This window comes from Schistocerca cancellata, unplaced genomic scaffold (genome assembly GCF_023864275.1).
Source record: "Schistocerca cancellata isolate TAMUIC-IGC-003103 unplaced genomic scaffold, iqSchCanc2.1 HiC_scaffold_1147, whole genome shotgun sequence".
In the NCBI taxonomy this organism is placed as follows: Eukaryota; Metazoa; Arthropoda; class Insecta; order Orthoptera; family Acrididae; genus Schistocerca; species Schistocerca cancellata.
This window is the reverse complement of record NW_026047146.1, coordinates 8858672-8880585: the sequence shown is the minus strand read 5'-3', so window position 1 is coordinate 8880585 and position 21914 is coordinate 8858672. Positions and strand designations below refer to the sequence as shown.

General features: G+C 38.7%; 1 protein-coding gene across 4 annotated transcripts in view; it reads left to right on the top strand.

Annotated features, from left to right (window-relative positions):
• The first annotated feature begins 9705 nt into the window (after positions 1-9705).
• LOC126159813 (zinc finger protein 737-like) overlaps positions 9706-21914 on the top strand; it is a 335328-nt gene continuing 323119 nt past the window's right edge. The window contains exons 1-3 of one of the 4 annotated variants that reach the window (XM_049916617.1): positions 9706-9814; positions 11923-12004; positions 15213-15275. In XM_049916617.1, the coding sequence (XP_049772574.1) occupies positions 11936-12004; positions 15213-15275 (132 nt within the window). In that variant the 5' untranslated portion in view covers positions 9706-9814; positions 11923-11935. Of the gene's footprint in view, positions 9815-10022; positions 10051-10089; positions 10567-11922; positions 12005-15212; positions 15276-21914 lie in introns of those variants that run through there. The other 3 variants (XM_049916615.1, XM_049916616.1, XM_049916618.1) reach the window with 3 other exon arrangements.

Here is a 21914-nt window from a genome sequence, read left to right as displayed (position 1 = left end):
AGTTATATTTTCGTCTTGTATTGATAGTGAAAATCACAGTTCAGCTTGAACTGATTTTTAAGACCACACTAAACCTTGAATAAAATAAATCTGTGATTGTGGAAGAGGAAAGGAGTCAGCCACCAGTAGTTCTTTCATGACACATGTGTGCTCACTATAATGACTGATTTTTAGGCATCACACAACTTTCTATGGTACAGTAGGATACAGGAAGGGGAGAGCCAATTGTTTCCCTATCCACCACCCCCACTGATGCTGACAAAGACAACAATAAAAATAATCCAAATGTATGTTTTGCTCCATTTGCATTGCATGTGCAGCTGTTGCTCATTCTAAGCACATGGAGTGTTGTATACAACCAACAACCCTGTGCTTCCATAGTTGTTTGTAAGCCACTAAGTTTATTTCAATCCAAATTTAGAAGAAAATGTAATTGTTTGTCACTAAATATGCCAAAGGCTCTCAAAAGCATTCAACAACAGTTTTCTGTTATTTTCCCACTAATAAGTTCTGACAGGTACCAACACAATTTTAATACTTCAAGGTATATCCATTACATATGTGGGATACTGTGGGAGTGATGAATCAAGGTTTTCAGAAATTACTGCGATTTGCCACCTTCCGTATTATTTTTTGGTCTTTATTTACCATAACCAGTTTTGTATCACCATATCAGACAGTACATACTTATTGCATGTTTGCAGCATTGTTGCAGTTGGGCACCTGTGGCCAGGCATGAACTGTACATACTTCTCATCACATTCAGTGCATACAGGTTTCATTCTCACATCTTGCCACAGTTACATGATCCACCACAATGCTGAAAATATGCAATAAATATGTACCATCTGATGATAAATCACTTGTAATTTAAAAACCAGTCAAGGTAAATAAAAAGTGAAGACTAAAACTGAAGCTGACTGGCTGCTGGAAACCCTTACACAATTTTTAAATCTGACCTGGCAACTCCTACTCGGAAGATAGATATTTAACAAAAACCTTGTGACATAAAACACTATAATGATTGCCTGTGCTGTTAAGAAGTAGATGTAAATATTCCTACACTGTAACATGAGCAGTGAAAGAAATCAATAGGTTCATTATCATTACTTTTCAGCCATTGAGCCAGCTGGTATCTGTAAATGGCTAGTATGTAGCCATAAACACAAGGAAGGCACAGAGTGTAAAACCAATGTAATCTACACCATTGTGATAGAAACAGGCCAATGATCCTTGGAAAATAGCATTATTTTTAATTAATCAAAACACACACAAACTATATCTGAAAAATAAAATCAGTCTATACAAAGGTATCTACTGCTCTAACTACAGGGTGGAGCACGAAATGTGTTACCATTTTGCTTTTGAATATAAACTTTATTGTCAATATAATCTGAAAGGAACATATGGGTGGAGTCAAAATTTTCAGTTATGCCAATCTACCTTTTATTATACAGGGTGGTGCACAAAATGTGTTACCATTTTGTTTTTGAATATAAACTTTATTGTCAATACAATCTGAAAGGAACATATACTACAATGAAGAGTCACCCATGGAGATTTGTTCTAACTCAGCACATGCTAAATATGTCCACCATTTCGTTTCCTAACTTCCTTCAAATGAACACTAAAGTTAGTGATTACCCTATGTCTTCCATAATTTCACTGTAAGCTTGAAGAATGTCTTCTGAGCTCCATTAAATCATGTGGACATTTTGGGAAACTTTTTTCCTGTAGGTACCCCCAAGGAAAAAAGTCACATGAATTGAGGTCTGGACTATTGGGGGGCCAATTTTGTCCATCACTGAAGCAACCTGGAAACCTGAGTGAAATGATTCACATGTTGAAATGCTCGTGTAAAAACTCCAACACAGTGTTTGCAGTATGTGGCCTTTCTCCATCTTGCATGAACCACTGTGTGTTGAAGGGCAAGGCAGCAAGGCAGTAGCAAGAAGCTGTGGAATTTAATGGAGCTCAGAAGACTTATTCTTGAAGCTTGCAGTGAAATTATGGAAGACATGTGCCATAGGGTAATCACTAGCTTCAGTGTTCATTTGAAGGAAGTTAGGAAATGAAATGGTGGACATATTGAGCATGTGCTGAGTTAGAACAAATCCCCATGGATGGCTCTTCATTGTAGTATATGTTGCTTTCAGATTGTATTGGCAATGAAGTTTATATTAAAAAACAAAATGGTAACACATTTTGTGCGCCACCCTGTATAATAGAAAGTAGATTGGCATAACTGAAAATTGTGACTCCACCCAAATGTTTTAACTATTAATGTCATCAATGTGGTGCAAACATCTACTTCAAGAAAATACAATATGGTGACCATGATGTCACCCATTACACCTGCGATTAAACATAAATAATATGTAAAATATTTACTCCAGTAACAGAAAGAATGAAACTAAAAGTACAACCAAATGAAGAGTGGTTTTTTTTTTTGCAGAGACAAACTAAATACATGACTGTAAGAATAATGATATCAATGCAAAACAAATATTCTCCCAAAAATCAAGAGCTTGAAATCCTCAAAATTTAATACAAAAACATTGTGAAAATAAAAGCTATTGGTGTTGTAAATTTTGAATGACCGATATATCTCAAAAAAAGACCACAATATCAGTAACCCATACACAACTCAAAAACTCAACACTACAGTTTTCACTTGAGCTACATGTCTCAAACAAAGCATTTGATACCAGGACAAAACATACAACTCTAAAACATTGTGTTGAATATTTCAATTCACCCTTCTAGATCAAACAAAGGCATAGATACTGTGAAACCACACAAAACTCAAAAACACAATGAGGAGATGAGTGTAGTACCAGAACCCGATCTTGTGCAAATAACCTTACGTTAGCCTCAGGTAGTAAATAGTGATGTGACAATGATTGCCAAATAGCAGAGGATAGCAGAGCGCTAAATTATCTAGAATGAAGTTCAGTTACTATTGGAACATTTGTTTAAAGTGTGCACCTTCTTGGTACAACTAAAAAATGTCAGTACTGGCTGCTTTGCACTTACAAATCTTTCTCACTGTACTGGCCCACAAACAGGACTGACAGGATACTTCTATTCAGTCTGTCCTAGAGCATTTTCTTTTTAAGCAGTGCAGCTAAGATCTATAAATTTTCAGTTCTAACACTGAAATTCTTATACTTACATCCTAAACCAAATCTCAAATGAACCCCTACAACACATTACACTCAGCACATACACACAGACCACCAGAAGGGCCATCAAATACAACAAAGCAACATATACAAACACAACCAACCCAAAAATTCCGCGCCGTAATGACGTCACACACAGCACCCTTACGTCACATATCAAAGCAGATGGGTGGAATCGGACGCTTCCATTGAGATAGTTCCAAGAACTCCATTACTTAACTACTCAAAATGTTTATTTTCCAACAGTCACTACAACAGTATGTAGCTGCATACAGCATAACTCTATACCCTTTCATTCGCACATAGCTATGAGACTAAATCTGCTGTTTATAACAGTTATCAACACAACACTACACTTGCAAGTTGAATACATATGTTACTATCAAATAAATGCTATGGGAAAATAAAATATTCTAACATCATCATTTTAACCAATCAACTTACTTGCCTTCCAAAATGTGAATGTATATTATGATTCCTATTCTCTCTCCAACAGTTTTGCATTTTGATTACCATCTCTTAGAAATCAGAATAGCCCAAAGCCTACTGCTGAGTTATTATTACATCTCAGTACAGCATCTACTATCTTGGGGAAAACAATAACGACATAGGTCTTTCGGCCTGCCAAAAATTTCGTGTTCGGAGGCTATTCTCATAACGCCTTCCACTTTCTTTCTTCTTTCTTTTACTACTGCCTTTATCTCACATAGTGCACAGGGTCAGCAGTGTTAAGTACAGAATTGGCATGGTTAAATTTAAGGGGTGGCCGGATGCCCTTCCTGCCACCACCCCATACCTCCCGGGATGGAAGTAGTGTACCCCCAGCTGTCTGCATCTAGTGTAAATCATGAAATAGTGTGAATGTGTTTCAGATGTCTGCAAGTCATGTAACTGAGGTGGGATGTGAGGACCAGCCCAGTATCCACCTAGTAGGATGTGAAAAACCGCCTAAAAACCACATCCAGGATGACCAGCACACCGGCCGTCGTCGTCGATCCACTGGGTGGATTCGATACGTGGCAGGTGTGCCTACCCGAGTCCAGGAAGCAGCACGTTAGCACTCTCGGCTACCCTGGCAGGTTCATATTGCCTTCCACTGGATGTGTTAAATTCTGTTAACTACATTACTTCCTGTTTTTCGCTGTCGCTTAAGATTGTCTCAGCAGCCATATTGCATGGGCACGGCCGTTTCCGACCGACACCGTGCTAAACTGCCCGCATTGAGGCTGCTCCCTCACCTGTGGTAGAGTGGGAGGTCGTCTCAAGGTGTGGCAGGGGGCGAAAGACATTCCGGAGGGCTGAACGGAAGGCCTCTCCAGTTTGTCTGACGAACCGGTTTCGGGCTCTGTCTCAGGCTGATACTGATCTTCAGCCTGACATGGCTGCTTGTCCTGTTCCAGAGGTTGCCCCTCAGTCTGCAAGATCCGGGCAGTTGCAGAGGGTGGGCTTACTGGTAGTTGGGAGCTCCAACGTCAGGCGCGTAATGGGGCCCCTTAGGGATATGGCAGCAAGGGAGGGGAAGAAAACCAAAGTGCACTCCGTGTGCATACCGGGGGGAGTCATTCCAGATGTGGAAAGGGTCCTTCCGGATGCCATGAAGGGTACAGGGTGCACCCATCTGCAGGTGGTCACTCATGTCGGCACCAATGATGTGTGTCGCTATGGATCGGAGGAAATCCTCTCTGGCTTCCGGCGGCTATCTGATTTGGTGAAGACTGCCAGTCTCGCTAGCGGGATGAAAGCAGAGCTCACCATCTGCAGCATCGTCGACAGGACTGACTGCGGACCTTTGGTACAGAGCCGAGTGGAGGGTCTGAATCAGAGGTTGAGACGGTTCTGCGACCATGTGGGCTGCAGATTCCTCGACTTGCGCCATAGGGTGGTGGGGTTTCGGGTTCCGCTGGATAGGTCAGGAGTCCACTACACGCAACAAGCGGCTACACGGGTAGCAGGGGTTGTGTGGCGTGGGCTGGGCGGTTTTTTAGGTTAGATGGCCTCGGGCAAGTGCAGAAAGGGCAACAGCCTCAACGGGTGCGGGGCAAAGTCAGGACATGCGGGGACCAAGCAGCAATCGGTATTGTAATTGTAAACTGTCGAAGCTGCGTTGGTAAAGTACCGGAACTTCAAGCGCTGATAGAAAGCACCGAAGCTGAAATCGTTATAGGTACAGAAAGCTGGCTGAAGCCAGAGATAAATTCTGCCGAAATTTTTACAAAGGCACAGACGGTGTTTAGAAAGGATAGATTGCATGCAACCGGTGGTGGAGTGTTCGTCGCTGTTAGTAGTAGTTTATCCTGTAGTGAAGTAGAAGTGGATAGTTCCTGTGAATTATTATGGGTGGAGGTTACACTCAACAACCGAGCTAGGTTAATAATTGGCTCCTTTTACCGACCCCCCGACTCAGCAGCATTAGTGGCAGAACAACTGAGAGAAAATTTGGAATACATTTCACATAAATTTTCTCAGCATGTTATGGTCTTAGGTGGAGATTTCAATTTACCAGATATAGACTGGGACACTCAGATGTTTAGGACGGGTGGTAGGGACAGAGCATCGAGTGACATTATACTGAGTGCACTATCCGAAAATTACCTCGAGCAATTAAACAGAGAACCGACTCGTGGAGATAACATCTTGGACCTACTGATAACAAACAGACCCGAACTTTTCGACTCTGTAAGTGCAGAACAGGGAATCAGTGATCATAAGGCCGTTGCAGCATCCCTGAATATGGAAGTTAATAGGAATATAAAAAAAGGGAGGAAGGTTTATCTGTTTAGCAAGAGTAATAGAAGGCATATTTCAGACTACCTAACAGATCAAAACGAAAATTTCTGTTCCGACACTGACAATGTTGAGTGTTTATGGAAAAAGTTCAAGGCAATCGTAAAATGCGTTTTAGACAGGTACGTGCTGAGCAAAACTGTGAGGGACGGGAAAAACCCACCGTGGTACAACAACAAAGTTAGGAAACTACTGCGAAAGCAAAGAGAGCTTCACTCCAAGTTTAAACGCAGCCAAAACCTCTCAGACAAACAGAAGCTAAACGATGTCAAAGTTAGCGTAAGGAGGGCTATGCGTGAAGCGTTCAGTGAATTCGAAAGTAAAATACTAGGTACCGACTTGACAGAAAATCCTAGGAAGTTCTGGTCTTACGTTAAATCAGTAAGTGGCTCGAAACATCATGTCCAGACACTCCGGGATGATGATGGCATTGAAACAGAGGATGACAAGCGTAAAACTGAAATACTAAACACCTTTTTCCAAAGCTGTTTCACAGAGGAAGACCGCACTGCAGTTCCTTCTCTAAATCCTCGCACCAACGAAAAAATGGCTGACATTGAAATAAGTGTCCAAGGAATAGAAAAGCAACTGGAATCACTCAACAGAGGAAAGTCCACTGGACCTGACGGGATACCAATTCGATTCTACACAGAGTACGCGAAAGAACTTGCCCCCCTTCTAACAGCCGTGTACCGCAAGTCTCTAGAGGAACAGAAGGTTCCAAATGATTGGAAAAGAGCTCAGGTAGTCCCAGTCTTCAAGAAGGGTCGTCGAGCAGATGCGCAAAACTATAGACCTATCTCTCTGACGTCGATCTGTTGTAGAATTTTAGAACATGTCTTTTGCTCGAGTATCATGTCGTTTTTGGAAACTCAGAATCTACTATGTAGGAATCAACATGGATTCCAGAAACAGCGATCGTGTGAAACCCAACTCGCTTTATTTGTTCATGAGACCCAGAAAATATTAGATACAGGCTCCCAGGTAGATGCCATTTTCCTTGACTTCCGGAAGGCATTCGATACAGTTCCGCACTGTCGCCTGATAAACAAAGTAAGAGCCTACGGAATATCAGACCAGCTGTGTGGCTGGATTGAAGAGTTTTTAGCAAACAGAACACAGCATGTTGTTCTCAATGGAGAGACATCTACAGACGTTAAAGTAACCTCTGGCGTGCCACAGGGGAGTGTTATGGGACCATTGCTTTTCACAATATATATAAATGACCTAGTAGATAGTGTCGGAAGTTCCATGCGGCTTTTCGCGGATGATGCTGTAGTATACAGAGAAGTTGCAGCATTAGAAAATTGTAGCGAAATGCAGGAAGATCTGCAGCGGATAGGCACTTGGTGCAGGGAGTGGCAACTGACCCTTAACATAGACAAATGTAATGTATTGCGAATACATAGAAAGAAGGATCCTTTATTGTATGATTATATGATAGCGGAACAAACACTGGTAGCAGTTACTTCTTTAAAATATCTGGGAGTATGCGTGCGGAACGATTTGAAGTGGAATGATCATATAAAATTAATTGTTGGTAAGGCGGGTACCAGGTTGAGATTCATTGGGAGAGTCCTTAGAAAATGTAGTCCATCAACAAAGGAGGTGGCTTACAAAACACTCGTTCGACCTATACTTGAGTATTGCTCATCAGTGTGGGATCCGTACCAGATCGGGTTGACGGAGGAGATAGAGAAGATCCAAAGAAGAGCGGCGCGTTTCGTCACAGGGTTATTTGGTAACCGTGATAGCGTTACGGAGATGTTTAACAAACTCAAGTGGCAGACCCTGCAAGAGAGGCGCTCTGCATCGCGGTGTAGCTTGCTCGCCATGTTTCGAGAGGTGCGTTTCTGGATGAGGTATCGAATATATTGCTTCCCCCTACTTATACCTCCCGAGGAGATCACGAATGTAAAATTAGAGAGATTAGAGCGCGCACAGAGGCTTTCAGACAGTCGTTCTTCCCGCGAACCATACGCGACTGGAACAGGAAAGGGAGATAATGACAGTGGCACGTAAAGTGCCCTCCGCCACACACCGTTGGGTGGCTTGCAGAGTATAAATGTAGATGTAAACATCACCTTATTGTGGACAAACAGTATGTATAATTTTACCAGTGTCACCAACATAATTATTGTACTTAAAAGTTTGCCAAAAGTCAACTGATTATATAGACGAGAATGAAATTTATGTTGTATAAACTTGACAGCATCAGATTTATATACCACCTTAAATATTTATTCCAAAGCATGTATACAATGCCTCAAAACAATAACCTCCATATCCTTTAAAACTTATTCTGTAATAATATTGTTATGATGCACACTATGTGATCAAAAGTATCAAGACACCCCAAAACACATACGTTTTTTATTTAAGGTAATTTTTGCTTCCACCTACTGCCAGGTACTCCATATCAGCGACCTTAGTAGTCATTAGACATCGTTTGAAAGCAGAATGGGGCGTTCTGTGGAACTCATGAACTTTGAATGTGGTCAGGTGATTGGATGTCACCTGTGTCATGTGTCTGTATGAAAGATTTCCACACTTCTAAACATCCCTAGGTCCACTGTTTCCAGTGTGATAATGAAGTGGAAATGCGAGGAGACACATACAGCACAAAAGCATACAGACCGACCTCGTCTGTTGAATGACAGAGACCGCCAACAGTTGAAGTGGGTCGTAATGTATAATACACAGACATCTATCCACACCATTACACAAGGTTTCGAAACTGCATCAGGATCCATTGCAAGTACTGTGACAGTTAGGCAGAAGGTGAGAAAACTTGGATATCTTGGTCAAGTGGCTGCTCATAAACTACACATCATGCTGATAAATGGTAAACAATGTCTCGCTTGATGTAAGGAGTGTAAACATTGGACGATTGAATAGTGGAACTGTATCGAAAGGATCACATGAAGAAGGACCAACAAATTTTGAAGACTATAGGGGCCCAATATTAAAAAAAAGATGTCCTTGACTTGTTGTTAAGCTAAATTAGCAGGCCATCTGCAAGATGGAAAGCGAAAAATAAGCTGTTTGTTGTTTCATGTTTCCATCAGTGCATACGTTAGAGATATGTGGAAGGGATACAAATTACATGTGGGATAAGTGACAGTATGTTCCACCTTTCAATGCAGAAGGTACAGCATTTCTCCTATACTGATAAAGTAGCGCATACGTCACTGGACGAAAAGTCTCTAATGGCAAATTTAACATATGACAGCACTTCTGACAATGTTATTGGCTTTGAGGACTTGGGGTTTACAGTCACAGTATATTTCTCCCACTACTTGGCAGTTGTTTGTCCCACTTAAAATAATATGAAGATGAAGGTCATATTTGTGACAACAGGCGACAATGACTAAAACACAGTAGGCCTGCGGAACGAGAAATGGGGCGTCGATCCCTTGTGCATGTAGAGGTACATGTTTGTGCTTCTTATGTGTTTGTATTCGGTTGATATGAATGTGATAAGCTGCAGCTCTATCCACAGTTACAAGTGTTTCTTCACAAATGTATTGTAACTTGCCACTGGTTCATGATTTTTATCCCTACTTGCGCTTATGTTAGAATAATTTTTAGAAACATCGTTGACTTCTGATATTACATAAACTCTGGTAGGCAAAAAGAAAAAAATATATATATATTTCGTAAATCACGTACGAAAGGGATGCATAACAAACGTGCTGCCGACGCATCTTTTTCGCCGCTTGTAGCGCTAGTGTCGTTCCAGCTGTCAAATGGTAACAACTTTAACAGCAGCGAGTGTCGCGACTGTTAATGTTAGACTGTGTGTCATACTAATAAATGTAAACCGTGGAGATAAATAAACAGAGGTAACAGTAAACTTGTTGTTTCATTCGATCACATTTTTATTATTCTTCTAATTGCATGGGTAACACGAAGCATTTTACATGTTTTTTGTTACGGTGCTCTGGCAATAGTTTCAATATTGCATTAATTTAATGGCTTTTGCGGCATATTTGAAATTTATTTTGTTGTGTATACAAACGGCCATGATTAAATTATCGTTGGTGGATTTGTTTATGGTCTGCGCTTGCCTGCGAATTTGGTGTGTACTTGTTTTAGGTTATGTTTTTCAAAACAAACAGCTTGTTTTCTGTGAGCTTGTAATTTTTCTCAGTAGACAGATCAATAATTTTTCCACGAGTATTTTGGAGCGCGTTAAGTACTCTACGTATACTGTTCATCAATTACGAAAAGTACATGTGCCGTTTGTAGCCTGTAGCGTTTTGTGAAGTACATGTTTTTTTGTCCCATCCGATAAAATCTCTACATGTATACTCTGTAACTTTGTAAAAGAGACTATTTGAATTTTCGACGGTTTTTCAATAGTTTCTACATATTGTGATCTCCAGTGAAAGTGTTAGTCATTTATAATTTCTGTGGTGATAGTTATTTATAATTTCTATGGGAAGGACGACCGAAGGCAGCGAAGTGCTCACTTTCACTATTTCGTTATCTTAATCAGTATAACTTTTGTGATATAATATTTTTTGTGAAGGAACGACGAGGAATAACAATAGCGTTTGCTGTAATGTAATGTGATGCTCCTCCCGATAATAGCGTGAGTAACTTGATAGTATTCTTCAGTTCTTTAGTACACATAGTTACTAGCTCTTTTCAGGAATTTGGTACCGTTATCTGCTGATAAAAGATGATGTTGGATGTATTCATTTGTTGTTGCTATTTAGAATCATTTTAGTATCCTATTATTTGATCTGCTGCATAGACCTGGAAATCTTACATTAACAACAGTTTGTGTTAACATGCGTTTATGAATGTGGTTTAGTATAAGGGTAATGCTGCAGTGTTGCAAATAGATGTAGAAATAAATTAGCTAGTGTAGAAAAGCTACTGGGTAAGTGCAATTCTCACTGACAAAGAACATTACACATCATCAGACTGTAACAGAACATTCACCATGGGTTTGCAGCTAAGAGGGAGGAGAGCCAGTAAATATGTTTAGCTTTAGAAAATTAACCAATATTAAAAATAGTCGATATTAACAAAATTACGACAGTTATTGAAAAATACAGTATGTGTGATTTTCTTTAGTGAATGGATAAAAAAATTCAGCATGGCAATATTTACTCTACTGTGGGTATTCAGTAATGCCTTGTACAAGGAAAGCCTTACAGGAGCAACTATGTCGAAAAACACACATTAAACATGTGACAGAATGATGGTTTGTAGGCTGCTGAACATCTCTTATAGTTAGGTTTTAATTTTGTACACATCAAAACGATACTGAGTAACTGAAGACAAACTGCAGACTAATGTCTGAGTTTAGAGATTAAGTTCTGAAAGTGCCACATACATGATTAAGACCCGCAAATTCCATTTTACATTGATGAGAACAGGATTATAACACATTTGGATAATCATTTGCATTAGGGTATTCCCAAACGAAATCCCAAAGATGGAAGGCTTTATTTCAACTTATCTTTCTTCAAATTTAAAATTGTGGTTGATGTAAGTTACTGATTTTCTGTAGAAAATATCCTTTCCATTCATTAGTTGCTTTGATTGCTCATAATGCTGTAGGCCTAGCTAGAGTTCCTCTGGGAAAAAGGAAGACACCTCTCAAATAATGCTCACAGTAGTAGAGTATACCTTAAACCAGTGACAGACACAAGCAGTATCAGTCAGTCTAGCATTTTTTTCTGTGGGATGGATTTTGCAAAACATGATTTTCTATCATTTTTGAGATTATGTGTTATGACACTTCATTATGAGAGAATTATAAATCAGTTCTTGACATTAGACTCTTTTCTTTACCTAGTTTAAATTTATTTATAGTTTAGTGGTTCATCTGCTGCACCCAGTAATGGACTGAAAATACTGCCTTTCAGCTGTATCTCACATTAAAAATGGAAATTGAATGTGACTTTTATTATCTGGTTCCTTGTCTTTCCTACAGCCTGACAGCAGTAATGGACCACGAAAAAACTATTTGGATAAAAGAGGAAACAAGTGAGATATCAAGTTCACCAGGCTCCATTGTAAGTAGTTTCTTAGTATTTTTTTTACTATTGTTTCATTAATTTTGGTGTGCAGTATGTTGTGTGAATAAACAGAATTCATGCCATTTTGCTGAAAGTATGAGGAATTAAGTACAATAAAATCTCCAGTGAGTTTTTAAGTTTACCCTCAACATTTACAGCACTATGCATAGATTATAATGTGTGTTAAAATTCATAAATGATGCAGGAGAATGTTTGAATTTAATTTTTGTAAATTTAGACAAATTTGTAATGCACTGTTTATTGGCAGTTATAATATATTTATATAAAATTGAACTATTATGATAAAAATAGTCATTCGCAGGATGTCATTTCAAATGAGTACAATATTTCAGCAAGTGACTACATTGCCATCACTTGGTGCACTAACTTACTGTTTTTTCAGTGCACCTGATGATGGCGATGTGGTTGCTTTCCAAAATATTGTGCCCACTGGGCACCGACATCTGGCTGTTCACCTGTGGATTTTTTTCATAATGGGTTGTGCTGAGAGAAGTTGAAGAACCACATCAGTTATTCTTTCTGATAAACTTTGTTCATCACATTCATTGTGCATCATAAGAATGAATATGACTATTATGTCTGCTAGGAATTTACTTAAATTTAATAGTAAAACAGTCATGTTGTTGTGGTCTTCAACAGTCATAGGCAGTTAATTATTAAATTGTATACATCACGTGGGATTATACAAATTGTTCAGTACTGCTATGGCAACTTGTATCCACACTGTCTCCTACCACACTAACTAGACCTTCAGCTTCCTACAGATCAATTTAATAAATTTCAGCATATTCTTAATGCACTGGTAGTAACTGTATGTTTGCTTAAAGGCAGATTTAATCTGGTCTTATACATTTCCTTTAAGTGTCAACTTTAATATACAATGTAAGAATGAAGATTTTATTATAATGAATATTAGCAATGCAATGTCAAAATAAAGTAGGTTCAGGTAATGCATTATTACATTCTATATTTGAAATGTGGACAATAACTAGACGTGAAGCCAATAGATGCTTTTCATATAGTTTGCTCCAGAAGAATGCTGAAGATTTTTATGGGGAGACCCAATAGCTAATTATGAGGAAGTGGATAGAATGGAGAGAGAAGAAATTTTTGCCATATTTTGGCTAAAAGAAGTTTGGGGTAAATAATGTAGAGAGAGACAAAGGATTGACTACAGTAAGCAGGTTAAAATAGATGTAGACTGCAGAAGTTGCAGAAATGAGGATGTGTTGACTGTATAGACTAGTGTGGAGAGCAGCATCAAACAAGTTTTAAAACTGATCACAACAACAAAATTGTGCATGGAATAGAAACTGTAATTTCTGTATTAACAATAAATGTTTTTTGGAACTGAATAATTACGGGTCTAGTGATCAGTATGAGCTGTGAGTGTAATTTTTTAAAAGTGTATCATAGGTTACATAGATGGCACCTTGGATCTTGTGTTTGTATGTTCCTGTTGTAGACTGTCGTTGTCTGTTTTGTTTATGTCACTACTTGAGTGGTGTCATAGATTGTCTTTTTGCTATACCTGTATAGGGCTAGTGGAGATGATGATCACTTGAGGAAAGCAATGATTTGGATTGAGTGCTATACTATTCCTGTTGTGGTTATAGAGTTGCAGCATAGCCTAAGGCCTAGGTTAAGTAGGGAGGTGACAGTCTAAGTGTGGGTTGGGAAAGCCAATGAAGTTTGTTATAACAGTATTTTCCATAGCTACATTTATGCCATTGAAGAAAACCCTTGCTTTCCTACCGTAGTTCAGTATTTTCAGGTTTTCAATACATCTGAAGGTGTTAATCACACTCAAAACTTTACTTGAGTAGGTCCTGATAGTTATTCAGTTTTCATTTTTCTGATATTTGCAAGTGGTCTGTGAAGTTATCTGTTGATAATTTCTTAAGGCTTGTATTTCTGCTGTGTTAATGACATAATCAGTCTACCAGTGCTCAGTCAAGTTCTCATAGTTACCTTGAAAGAAGTTTGAAGAGACATTTACTGTGAACACTGGTTTAAGAAGTTAGTTTCATATAATAATTTTTTGCATTAGCACTTGTCTCTGAATATGTAAACCAAGCGTCAATAAGACTCATGGCAGAAAATTGTGATTTGTGTCTTTAGTTCACATTCATTAATATTAATATTTAGAACACTGTGTACATGCACCCTGATATATTCCAGTGTGTATATATGTGACGGGAGCAAAGTTGTGGCAAAACTAAGAGGTTGTACATTCAGTAAGGATATTACAGAAGTATTAAGGAATTTTTGTTGTAAATAATGTAACTTAAAGCTTGACCCAAACTTTTCGTTGGACTGTAAAATATTTGTTGCTTCCTTTGCCTCCCTCATCTTGAATGTATCTGCAGAATTGGTAATGATACAAATGCAAGAACATGCTCCATAGATTGGATTTGCAAAAATTGTGTTGGCAGATTATGTGTGTTTGTTGACAGCATAGCAGACAGTCTGCATTGAGTGAAGCTAGACTTCACATTTATTTTAAGCCTGGCTTAAGAACAACAGTACAGAGATTGTGTTGTCCAGCTTTCAACCTTTATTATATTTCACTTCTCTTCATTATATTTAACCTCTCTTCATTGATGCGAAAATTCGAGGATTATCTTGCACGATTTTATTCTTTAAATGGTGTTGTGTCTGCTGTAGGTAGTGAATCATGAGCAAGTTGAATAATTTGTGATACAATAAAACCTAAAATTTCTGTGATGATGATCTTTTGCCACTCCTATTTGGAGTAACTACAGAAACCAATATACACATGACATTTATCTTTTGCACTACTTCCATTGTATAAGAGTGTTTTTCAATAACTTAGTGCTGTATGAAAAAGCTGTGGGTGTTTCATCACTCAGTAATAATTTATTTTTAGAATAGTTCTGTAGTGAGTAATATCTAGAAAATAATGTTGTCATTCATGTAATTTTATTTTCCCTCTAATTGAAATAAAACAAATCAGTTTTGCACCAACCAGAATTAATGTCACACAAAAGAACATACACTGAGAACTGGCAATAAAATGATAGTTGTTACTAAATTATGTGGTGTTAATTATTCATGAAAAGTACTTTAATTGTGGCATAGAAGTTGTGAAAGTTGCTAACAGTGTGTGGAGATCATGACTTTTTAAATGTACTCATTTTGCTTTGTGTTACTCTCACCACAGGTCCAGGTATACCCCTCTAGTGTGGAAATAAAGGAAGAACCACAGGAGACTGGGAATCAAGAGGTAATTCTAGAATTTTTTTGGCTGAGTGGAATTAATCACTGATTTGTTATTTCACAGTTGTGGGGAATGTAAATGAAGAGGTAAGCAATATAGCTGAGCACTATCGTCAAGGTTTGTTCAGATATGCTAGTAATTATGACTGACTCAAAATATCATAATTTGCCCACTGTTGTCAGATATGGCACAAAAGCCTAAATATAGTATTTTTTAGGCATTGCTGTATATGGGTTGAAGTATTGTCTTTGTACAGGAACAATAGTTTTAATATCTACATTAGTAGAATTATTATCTTGTACAAGGACATGGTAAAAAGTAATGCCTCCACATTTTTATGCAGAAACTGTTAAAGCTTTTCAAATAAAACAAGCTTTGTTAATTTTTTACATCTTTATTCTTCATGTCAATGTATTTATTTCTCAACGTAGTCACACACACAACGAACACATTTCTCTTGCTGAGAGACCAGTTCATTGATACTGATACTGACTTTGTTGACAGAGCCACAACCTCACCTCTGCTTTCACTGCTTCAGTCACTATCTAATGGAAGTCCTCGAAGGTATTCTTTAGATTTGGAAACAGATGAAAATTGGATGGGGCTAAGTCGGGAGTATATGGAGGATAACTGATGACAGAGAACCCAAGCTGTCTGATTGTTGCAGACATTGCAACCCTCATGTCTTGTCTGGCATTGTCATGCTGAAGGACAGGGTGATGCATGTATGGGCAGACTCTTTGAATTTGAAACTTGATCACAGTACGCTGCTCCTCATGCACCAACATAGTTAAGCTACACATGTTCATGTTACATGCTACAATCCAGAGCCCTCTAGCAGCAGATGGTTCCAATTTGGGTCAGCAGAATGAAAAAGCCTGTGCACATTTCTCAGTCGAGTAATATACGTGACATGTAGTATCTCGACCGATACTGCAAACAGAATTAAAAAGTTGGAGGCATTACTTTTTAGCACACTCTTGTATATACAAACAAAAATAAGAACTATGCGTGATTGTGTTGATGTTTAAATAAAATGATACATGATAGTTGCTGCAATGCCCTGGACCGGAACAGTGATTTCCTATGTATTTGACCAGTTGCCTTGATGAGTAAACTATCCACAGATACTTCTTTGACTGAATCAGTTGTCATTCTCATGGGATGTTTGATTAGTGGGCAGAGCAAGAATGAGAATTCATCATATACTGTGAAAATGATGACAAAGTACGATTCGAGATATGAATGCTTTTGCTTGAAAATACTCCATTATGTCCGGAAACCCAAAGTGAATCTTGACACTTCTCAACACTCTTATCATTCACATCACCATCTGAATCAACATGATACTATATAATACCCACTTTTACAACAATGTGGCAGTTTTCATATTTTACACCTAAGTATTATCTATCATTAAAATTACAGCCTCATTGTAGGCTTCTGTTCTTTGTCCCCTCTTCTACATTTTAATAAACTCTTGCAATATCATGTACTTCAATTTTTTTCATTATCCTTGTTATCAAGGTATTTACTTAAACTGCGGAGCAATTATGTTTGCCATCATTAAGTTTACTTTATTCTTTTTTCATTTCCGTGTTTTCCTTCATTAAATATTTTTACAATTTTTTTCATTTCATCATTTATCATTTCCTCCAGTAGGAAAACCTAAAGAAAGATGGACAGATGGAGCAAACTCCATCCTCCAGGATATGAGTTCTTAACAACTGCAATTCCTCATTCAGTTGGTCCCTAAAGCCAATGTTATTTGGATCATACACAGTTTACACTATAGTGCATTTAAGAGCAGTTGCAACTTTTGACATTTGGCTCACTGGGTGCCATTGCCTAGGTAACACCAATGGTTAGCTGTTCGGCTGGTAAAGCGCCCATGATGCCACACCATGGGTAAACAGTACCATGTGGTGTCACACATCAGAGGCACCTATATTCATTTCCTCTCATTGTAAATTGATACTTTCTGGCAGTGAAGTGTTCTACAGCTTTCAGGTATTGTAAACAAGTGTTCCGTGCTGCCATTGCATTAATAATAACATTGCAGCATGTCTGAACATGAGATTCACAGTAAAAGTGATCACCCAAGAACTCGTTCACCAGCTGTGAAGTGTTCTGCTGCAAAATTTTCCTCCACATTCGACAATAGTAGTGGATAATGCACAATACCATTCAGTTGGGATGGGTAAAGCACCAGCAATACAGCAGAGGAAAGCACCTATTTTTCTCAGGGTACAAAGAAATATTCGATTGGATAAAGTTGAACCCATCTTGTGTAAGGTGGAGTTAATGGAACTTTCAGTACTGTACCAGCCAGAAACTCCGTGCTAACAGGTCAGTGAACTGGATAATGTTTGGGCATTGTTTAATCAGGCTTTCTCCATATTATGCTCATTTAAATCTGGCTGGGAATGTATGGTCCTAGGTGAAAAGTACCGTATTTACTCGAATCTAAGCCGCACTTTTTTTCTGGTTTTTGTAATCCAAAAAACCGCCTGCAGCTTAGAATCAAGTGCAAAGCAAGCGGAAGTTCTGAAAAATGTTGGTAGGTGCCGCCACAACTAACTTCTGCCATCGAATATATGTAGCGCTACACAGGCATCCTTTGTAGGTACAAAGATAAATACTGGCGCCAAAACCTCTGTGTCAGTAAACAAAATTAAAAAAAAAAAAAAAAATTGGAAGATGAGCTTTTTTTCTCCGCCCAAGTTTCGACCACTGCATTTTCATACATTATCCAACGAAGTAAATACAAATTCCGTATTGTTCCTCTTCGAACATAGCAGCATTTCCATGTACTACGAAAATCCGACTGGCAAGACTGGGATTTTTGTCAATATGGCCAACTCTACGTTCTGAATTTTTTCCTACCTGTGAGAAGAGACGGTTGCTAATAGGAACCTGATGAAATGTGAATCACATGCAGTATTCTCTTCACCATAAGAATAATACAAATATAAACATTTTGCCATGTATTCTTTCGTGTTTGCTTCTATCTCATTTAAATCCTGTCTCCCTAATAAACTACGAAACTAGAGTGAGACAACAGCAAACGCAGAAGAATATACTATCGTGTCATGTTTATATTCGTATTACTATTATGCCTAATAGTGATACAGTCAGAAATGAAGCACGGCAACTGACTAGATTTTAAAATCTAAGATGACTAATTTCTGTGCAGAATTTGATGTACTAAAGAAGCGGCCGCAAAGATTTTCAAACGGAGAAAAATTTTAGCCAAACTCTCGTTCAGAACATGTTCTATCATACGCAGTCTATTATTTGGTTCATGTTGATCATTATCAAAGAAAGCAGCAGTGTAAGTAACAACAAATAGCAGTCTCGTGCCATGGTTTCGCTAATGAGACGATTCCTCTCTTTTTTAAATTGTAGGCGGCGGTAGCGCACACAAAAGCAAGCCATGCCACGAGCAGCGATAGGCCATAAACATGCACTATCAGAATGCGACAAACAGTGCATGACACAGTATAGTAATGCATTTTCAGCTTAGAGTGGCTGACGTAAACACCTATAACATAGAAAACGTTACTTATCAGATCAAAGCAAAATACGCAATCGATTCAAACCAGACGAAGCACGTGAAAAAGGAAGGGTATCCGTATAAATACGGACGGAGCGCCTGACGCATAGCAATGGCTACCTGGTAAACCTTAACTGCTAAGCTTACGACTCGAACCAAACTACTGTATCTGTATCGTCATTCGTTCGAATTAAATTGTGTCTCATATTACAATGGATCAACTTTGTTTCGGTTTGGAGGTGCGGTCTAAAACTTTTCTCTCCTCTTGAATTTCGAGTCTCAAATTTCAGGTGCGGCCTAGATTTGGGATATTTTTTTTTTTTTTTTCCTTTATTTCAAGTCTCATTTTTCAGGTGCGGCTTAGATTCGAGTAAATACGGTAATGTGGCAAAAAACAACAAGAAATTTATACTCAGTGATGTTGAAATGTTGACAAGAGAAGCCACTGCAAATGTTATATCGGACTGGTCTCACGTTATCAGGCATACCAAGAATGTAGTTGAGGAGAGCTGGATTCATGGACCACGACGAGTTTTGAGAAATATGGTACTTCTCTTGTTGCTGTGTTAACATCTGGTTCTTTTGCCTAAACACAGTATAATTTACAGATACACATCTCACTAACATTGTAAGATAATGGAAATCGTAACAGAATCCTAAAACGGTGTGTTATTAAACAAGGAACTGAGGGCGAGACATATCAGTAGTTATGAGAAAGCCAGTTGTCAGTAGATATGGCAATTTCAGATATTAACCATATGGTAAAATACTCTCCTCTTTGCATGCTATCATTTCCCAAGCTTGTTTTGATATCTCAGTCCATTTATGACTTACTTGATTTAATTCATTTGGCCCCTATGGGGGCATAGAGCATCCAGGAGAACTCGCCATCTGTCTCTGTCTTTGGCCATTTGCCTCAATTTTGCCCAGGTCTTGCCAACTCTTTTTGCTTCCCCTTCCATTGTCCTCTTCCATGTGTCCTTAGGTCTTCCTCTCTTCCCTGTTCCCTGGGGATTCCATTCCAATGCTTTTTTCTCGATGGCCCCAACCAACACCACTTTCTCGCATCTGGTCTTCTATAGGTATTTGGTTTGTTATTCGCCAGAGCTCCTCATTGCATATTTTTTCTGGCCACCAGATATTCATGATGTGTCAGAGACCTCCATTTGTGAAGCTTTGTAATTGGGATGTTATCTTTTTATCCATTTTCCTGCTTTCACTGGCGTACACAAGGACAGCCTTCTCATTTGTATTAAAAATATGGATTTTTGTTTTGTATGTGATATTTCTGTTTTTCTGTATTGGATACAATTGTATGTATTTGCCTTTTTAATGCGGTTTTTCATGTCATCTTCAGCTCCACCATATTCCATCACTATACAATCAAGATACAGGAATGAGTTGACAGTTTCCACCTGATGCTCCTCTATCAACAGTGGCACCTCCGATGTTCCCAGAATTTACTCTCATTTCCTTTGTTTTGCCTGTATTTATCTTGAGGCCAGCAGTCTCTGCGTCTTCTTTCAGCAAGTTTAATGTAGCTTGCATATCCGTCAGCCTTTGGGCTAGTGAAACTATGTTGTCTGCAAAATCCAAATTCTCTAGACATTCATGGATCTCCCACTGGATTTCTCATCTCCTGCCTGCTGTGACTCTTCACATAACTGAGTCTAGAACAAGTAGAAAAAGTGTTGGTGATAAAATGCAACCCTGCCGGACTCCAGTTATTACTTTCTTGGGCTTTGTCATATTTCCCTTGTGGAGTATGCAATGTTTGTAACCATCATATAGATCTTATGTGATGTTTAAGATCTTCTGTGGCATGCCATACTTCTGCAACACTTGCCAGAGCACTTTGTGTTTCATGGAATCGAAGGCCTTTTGAAAATCAATGAATGCCAGGTACATGGTTGCTTGGAATTCTTTGCTTTGCTTTAAAATTATCCTAAGAGTGTTAATAAGATCAATACAACTGCATTGTGCCCTAAAACTGGTGGCCTGTTCTTTACGCATTCACTTTTCAAGAGTCTCTTTAATTCTGTTTAAAATAATTCTGGTGAAGATGTTACTGGCACTGACAACAATGTAATACCATGCCAGTTGCTACAGTCTGACAAATTTCCCTTTCTTGGGAGCTTTATGACCAAACCATTTTTCCACTCCTTTGGAGATTTCTCTTCAAGCCAAATATGCTTCATGAAGGGATAGAGCATCTTAACAGTACTTTCAATATCAGCTTTTAAGAGCTCTGGTGCTATGTTATCTAGGCCTAGAACCTTTGTATTCTTTATGGTTTTCAAAGCAACCCTAATTTCGTCCATTTTGGGACACTGCAAATTTATATCTTGATCTTCTTTGACTTACCCTGGAACATCTCTTACCTGTTCATCTTGGTTGTCTTCAAAATTTAACAGTTCCTTGAAGTGCTCCTCCCATCTCTGTAGCTGTGCCTGTTGAGTGGTAGGCATCACCCCATCTTCAAAATCTAACAGCTCCTTGAAGTGCTCCTCCCATCTCTGTAGCTGTGCCTGTTGAGTGGTAGGCATCACCCCATCCTTCATGTCTGAAGTTCTTCATTGACAACCATTTGGTTGCATTGTAGAACTCTTTAATATTTCCTTGTCTTGCTGCCTCTTCTGCTAATTTTGGTTGCTCATCTTTCCATTTCCTTTTATCTCTCTGTGTATTCTTTATGCGCTTTGCTCTTCTGCACTCTTGTCATACAAAGATTTAACTTAAGTTTTAGTTCTTTCCTGTGGCTGATCTCATCTGATGTAGCATTGGAGGTCCATTCTTTCCATTGATGTGCCTTACATCCTATGATTTTTTTCTATCACATCTAAATAACTGTCTTTGATTTTTTTTCCCCAGCATGTTTAAATTCCCTATTCCATACAGTTTTCTTCAGAGAGGATCTGGAATCTGTTTTGTAGTTCAAGGGCAAATGTTTCTTTGATCTGTTGGTCTTTTAGCCTTGCCAGATCTGTTTTCTTGCTCCTGTGACTGAGCTTGGTTCTGTTTGCCTCTATCTTCAATCTGAATTCTGCTAAAACTAGGTGGTGGTGACTTCCAATGTCTGCTCCTCTTCT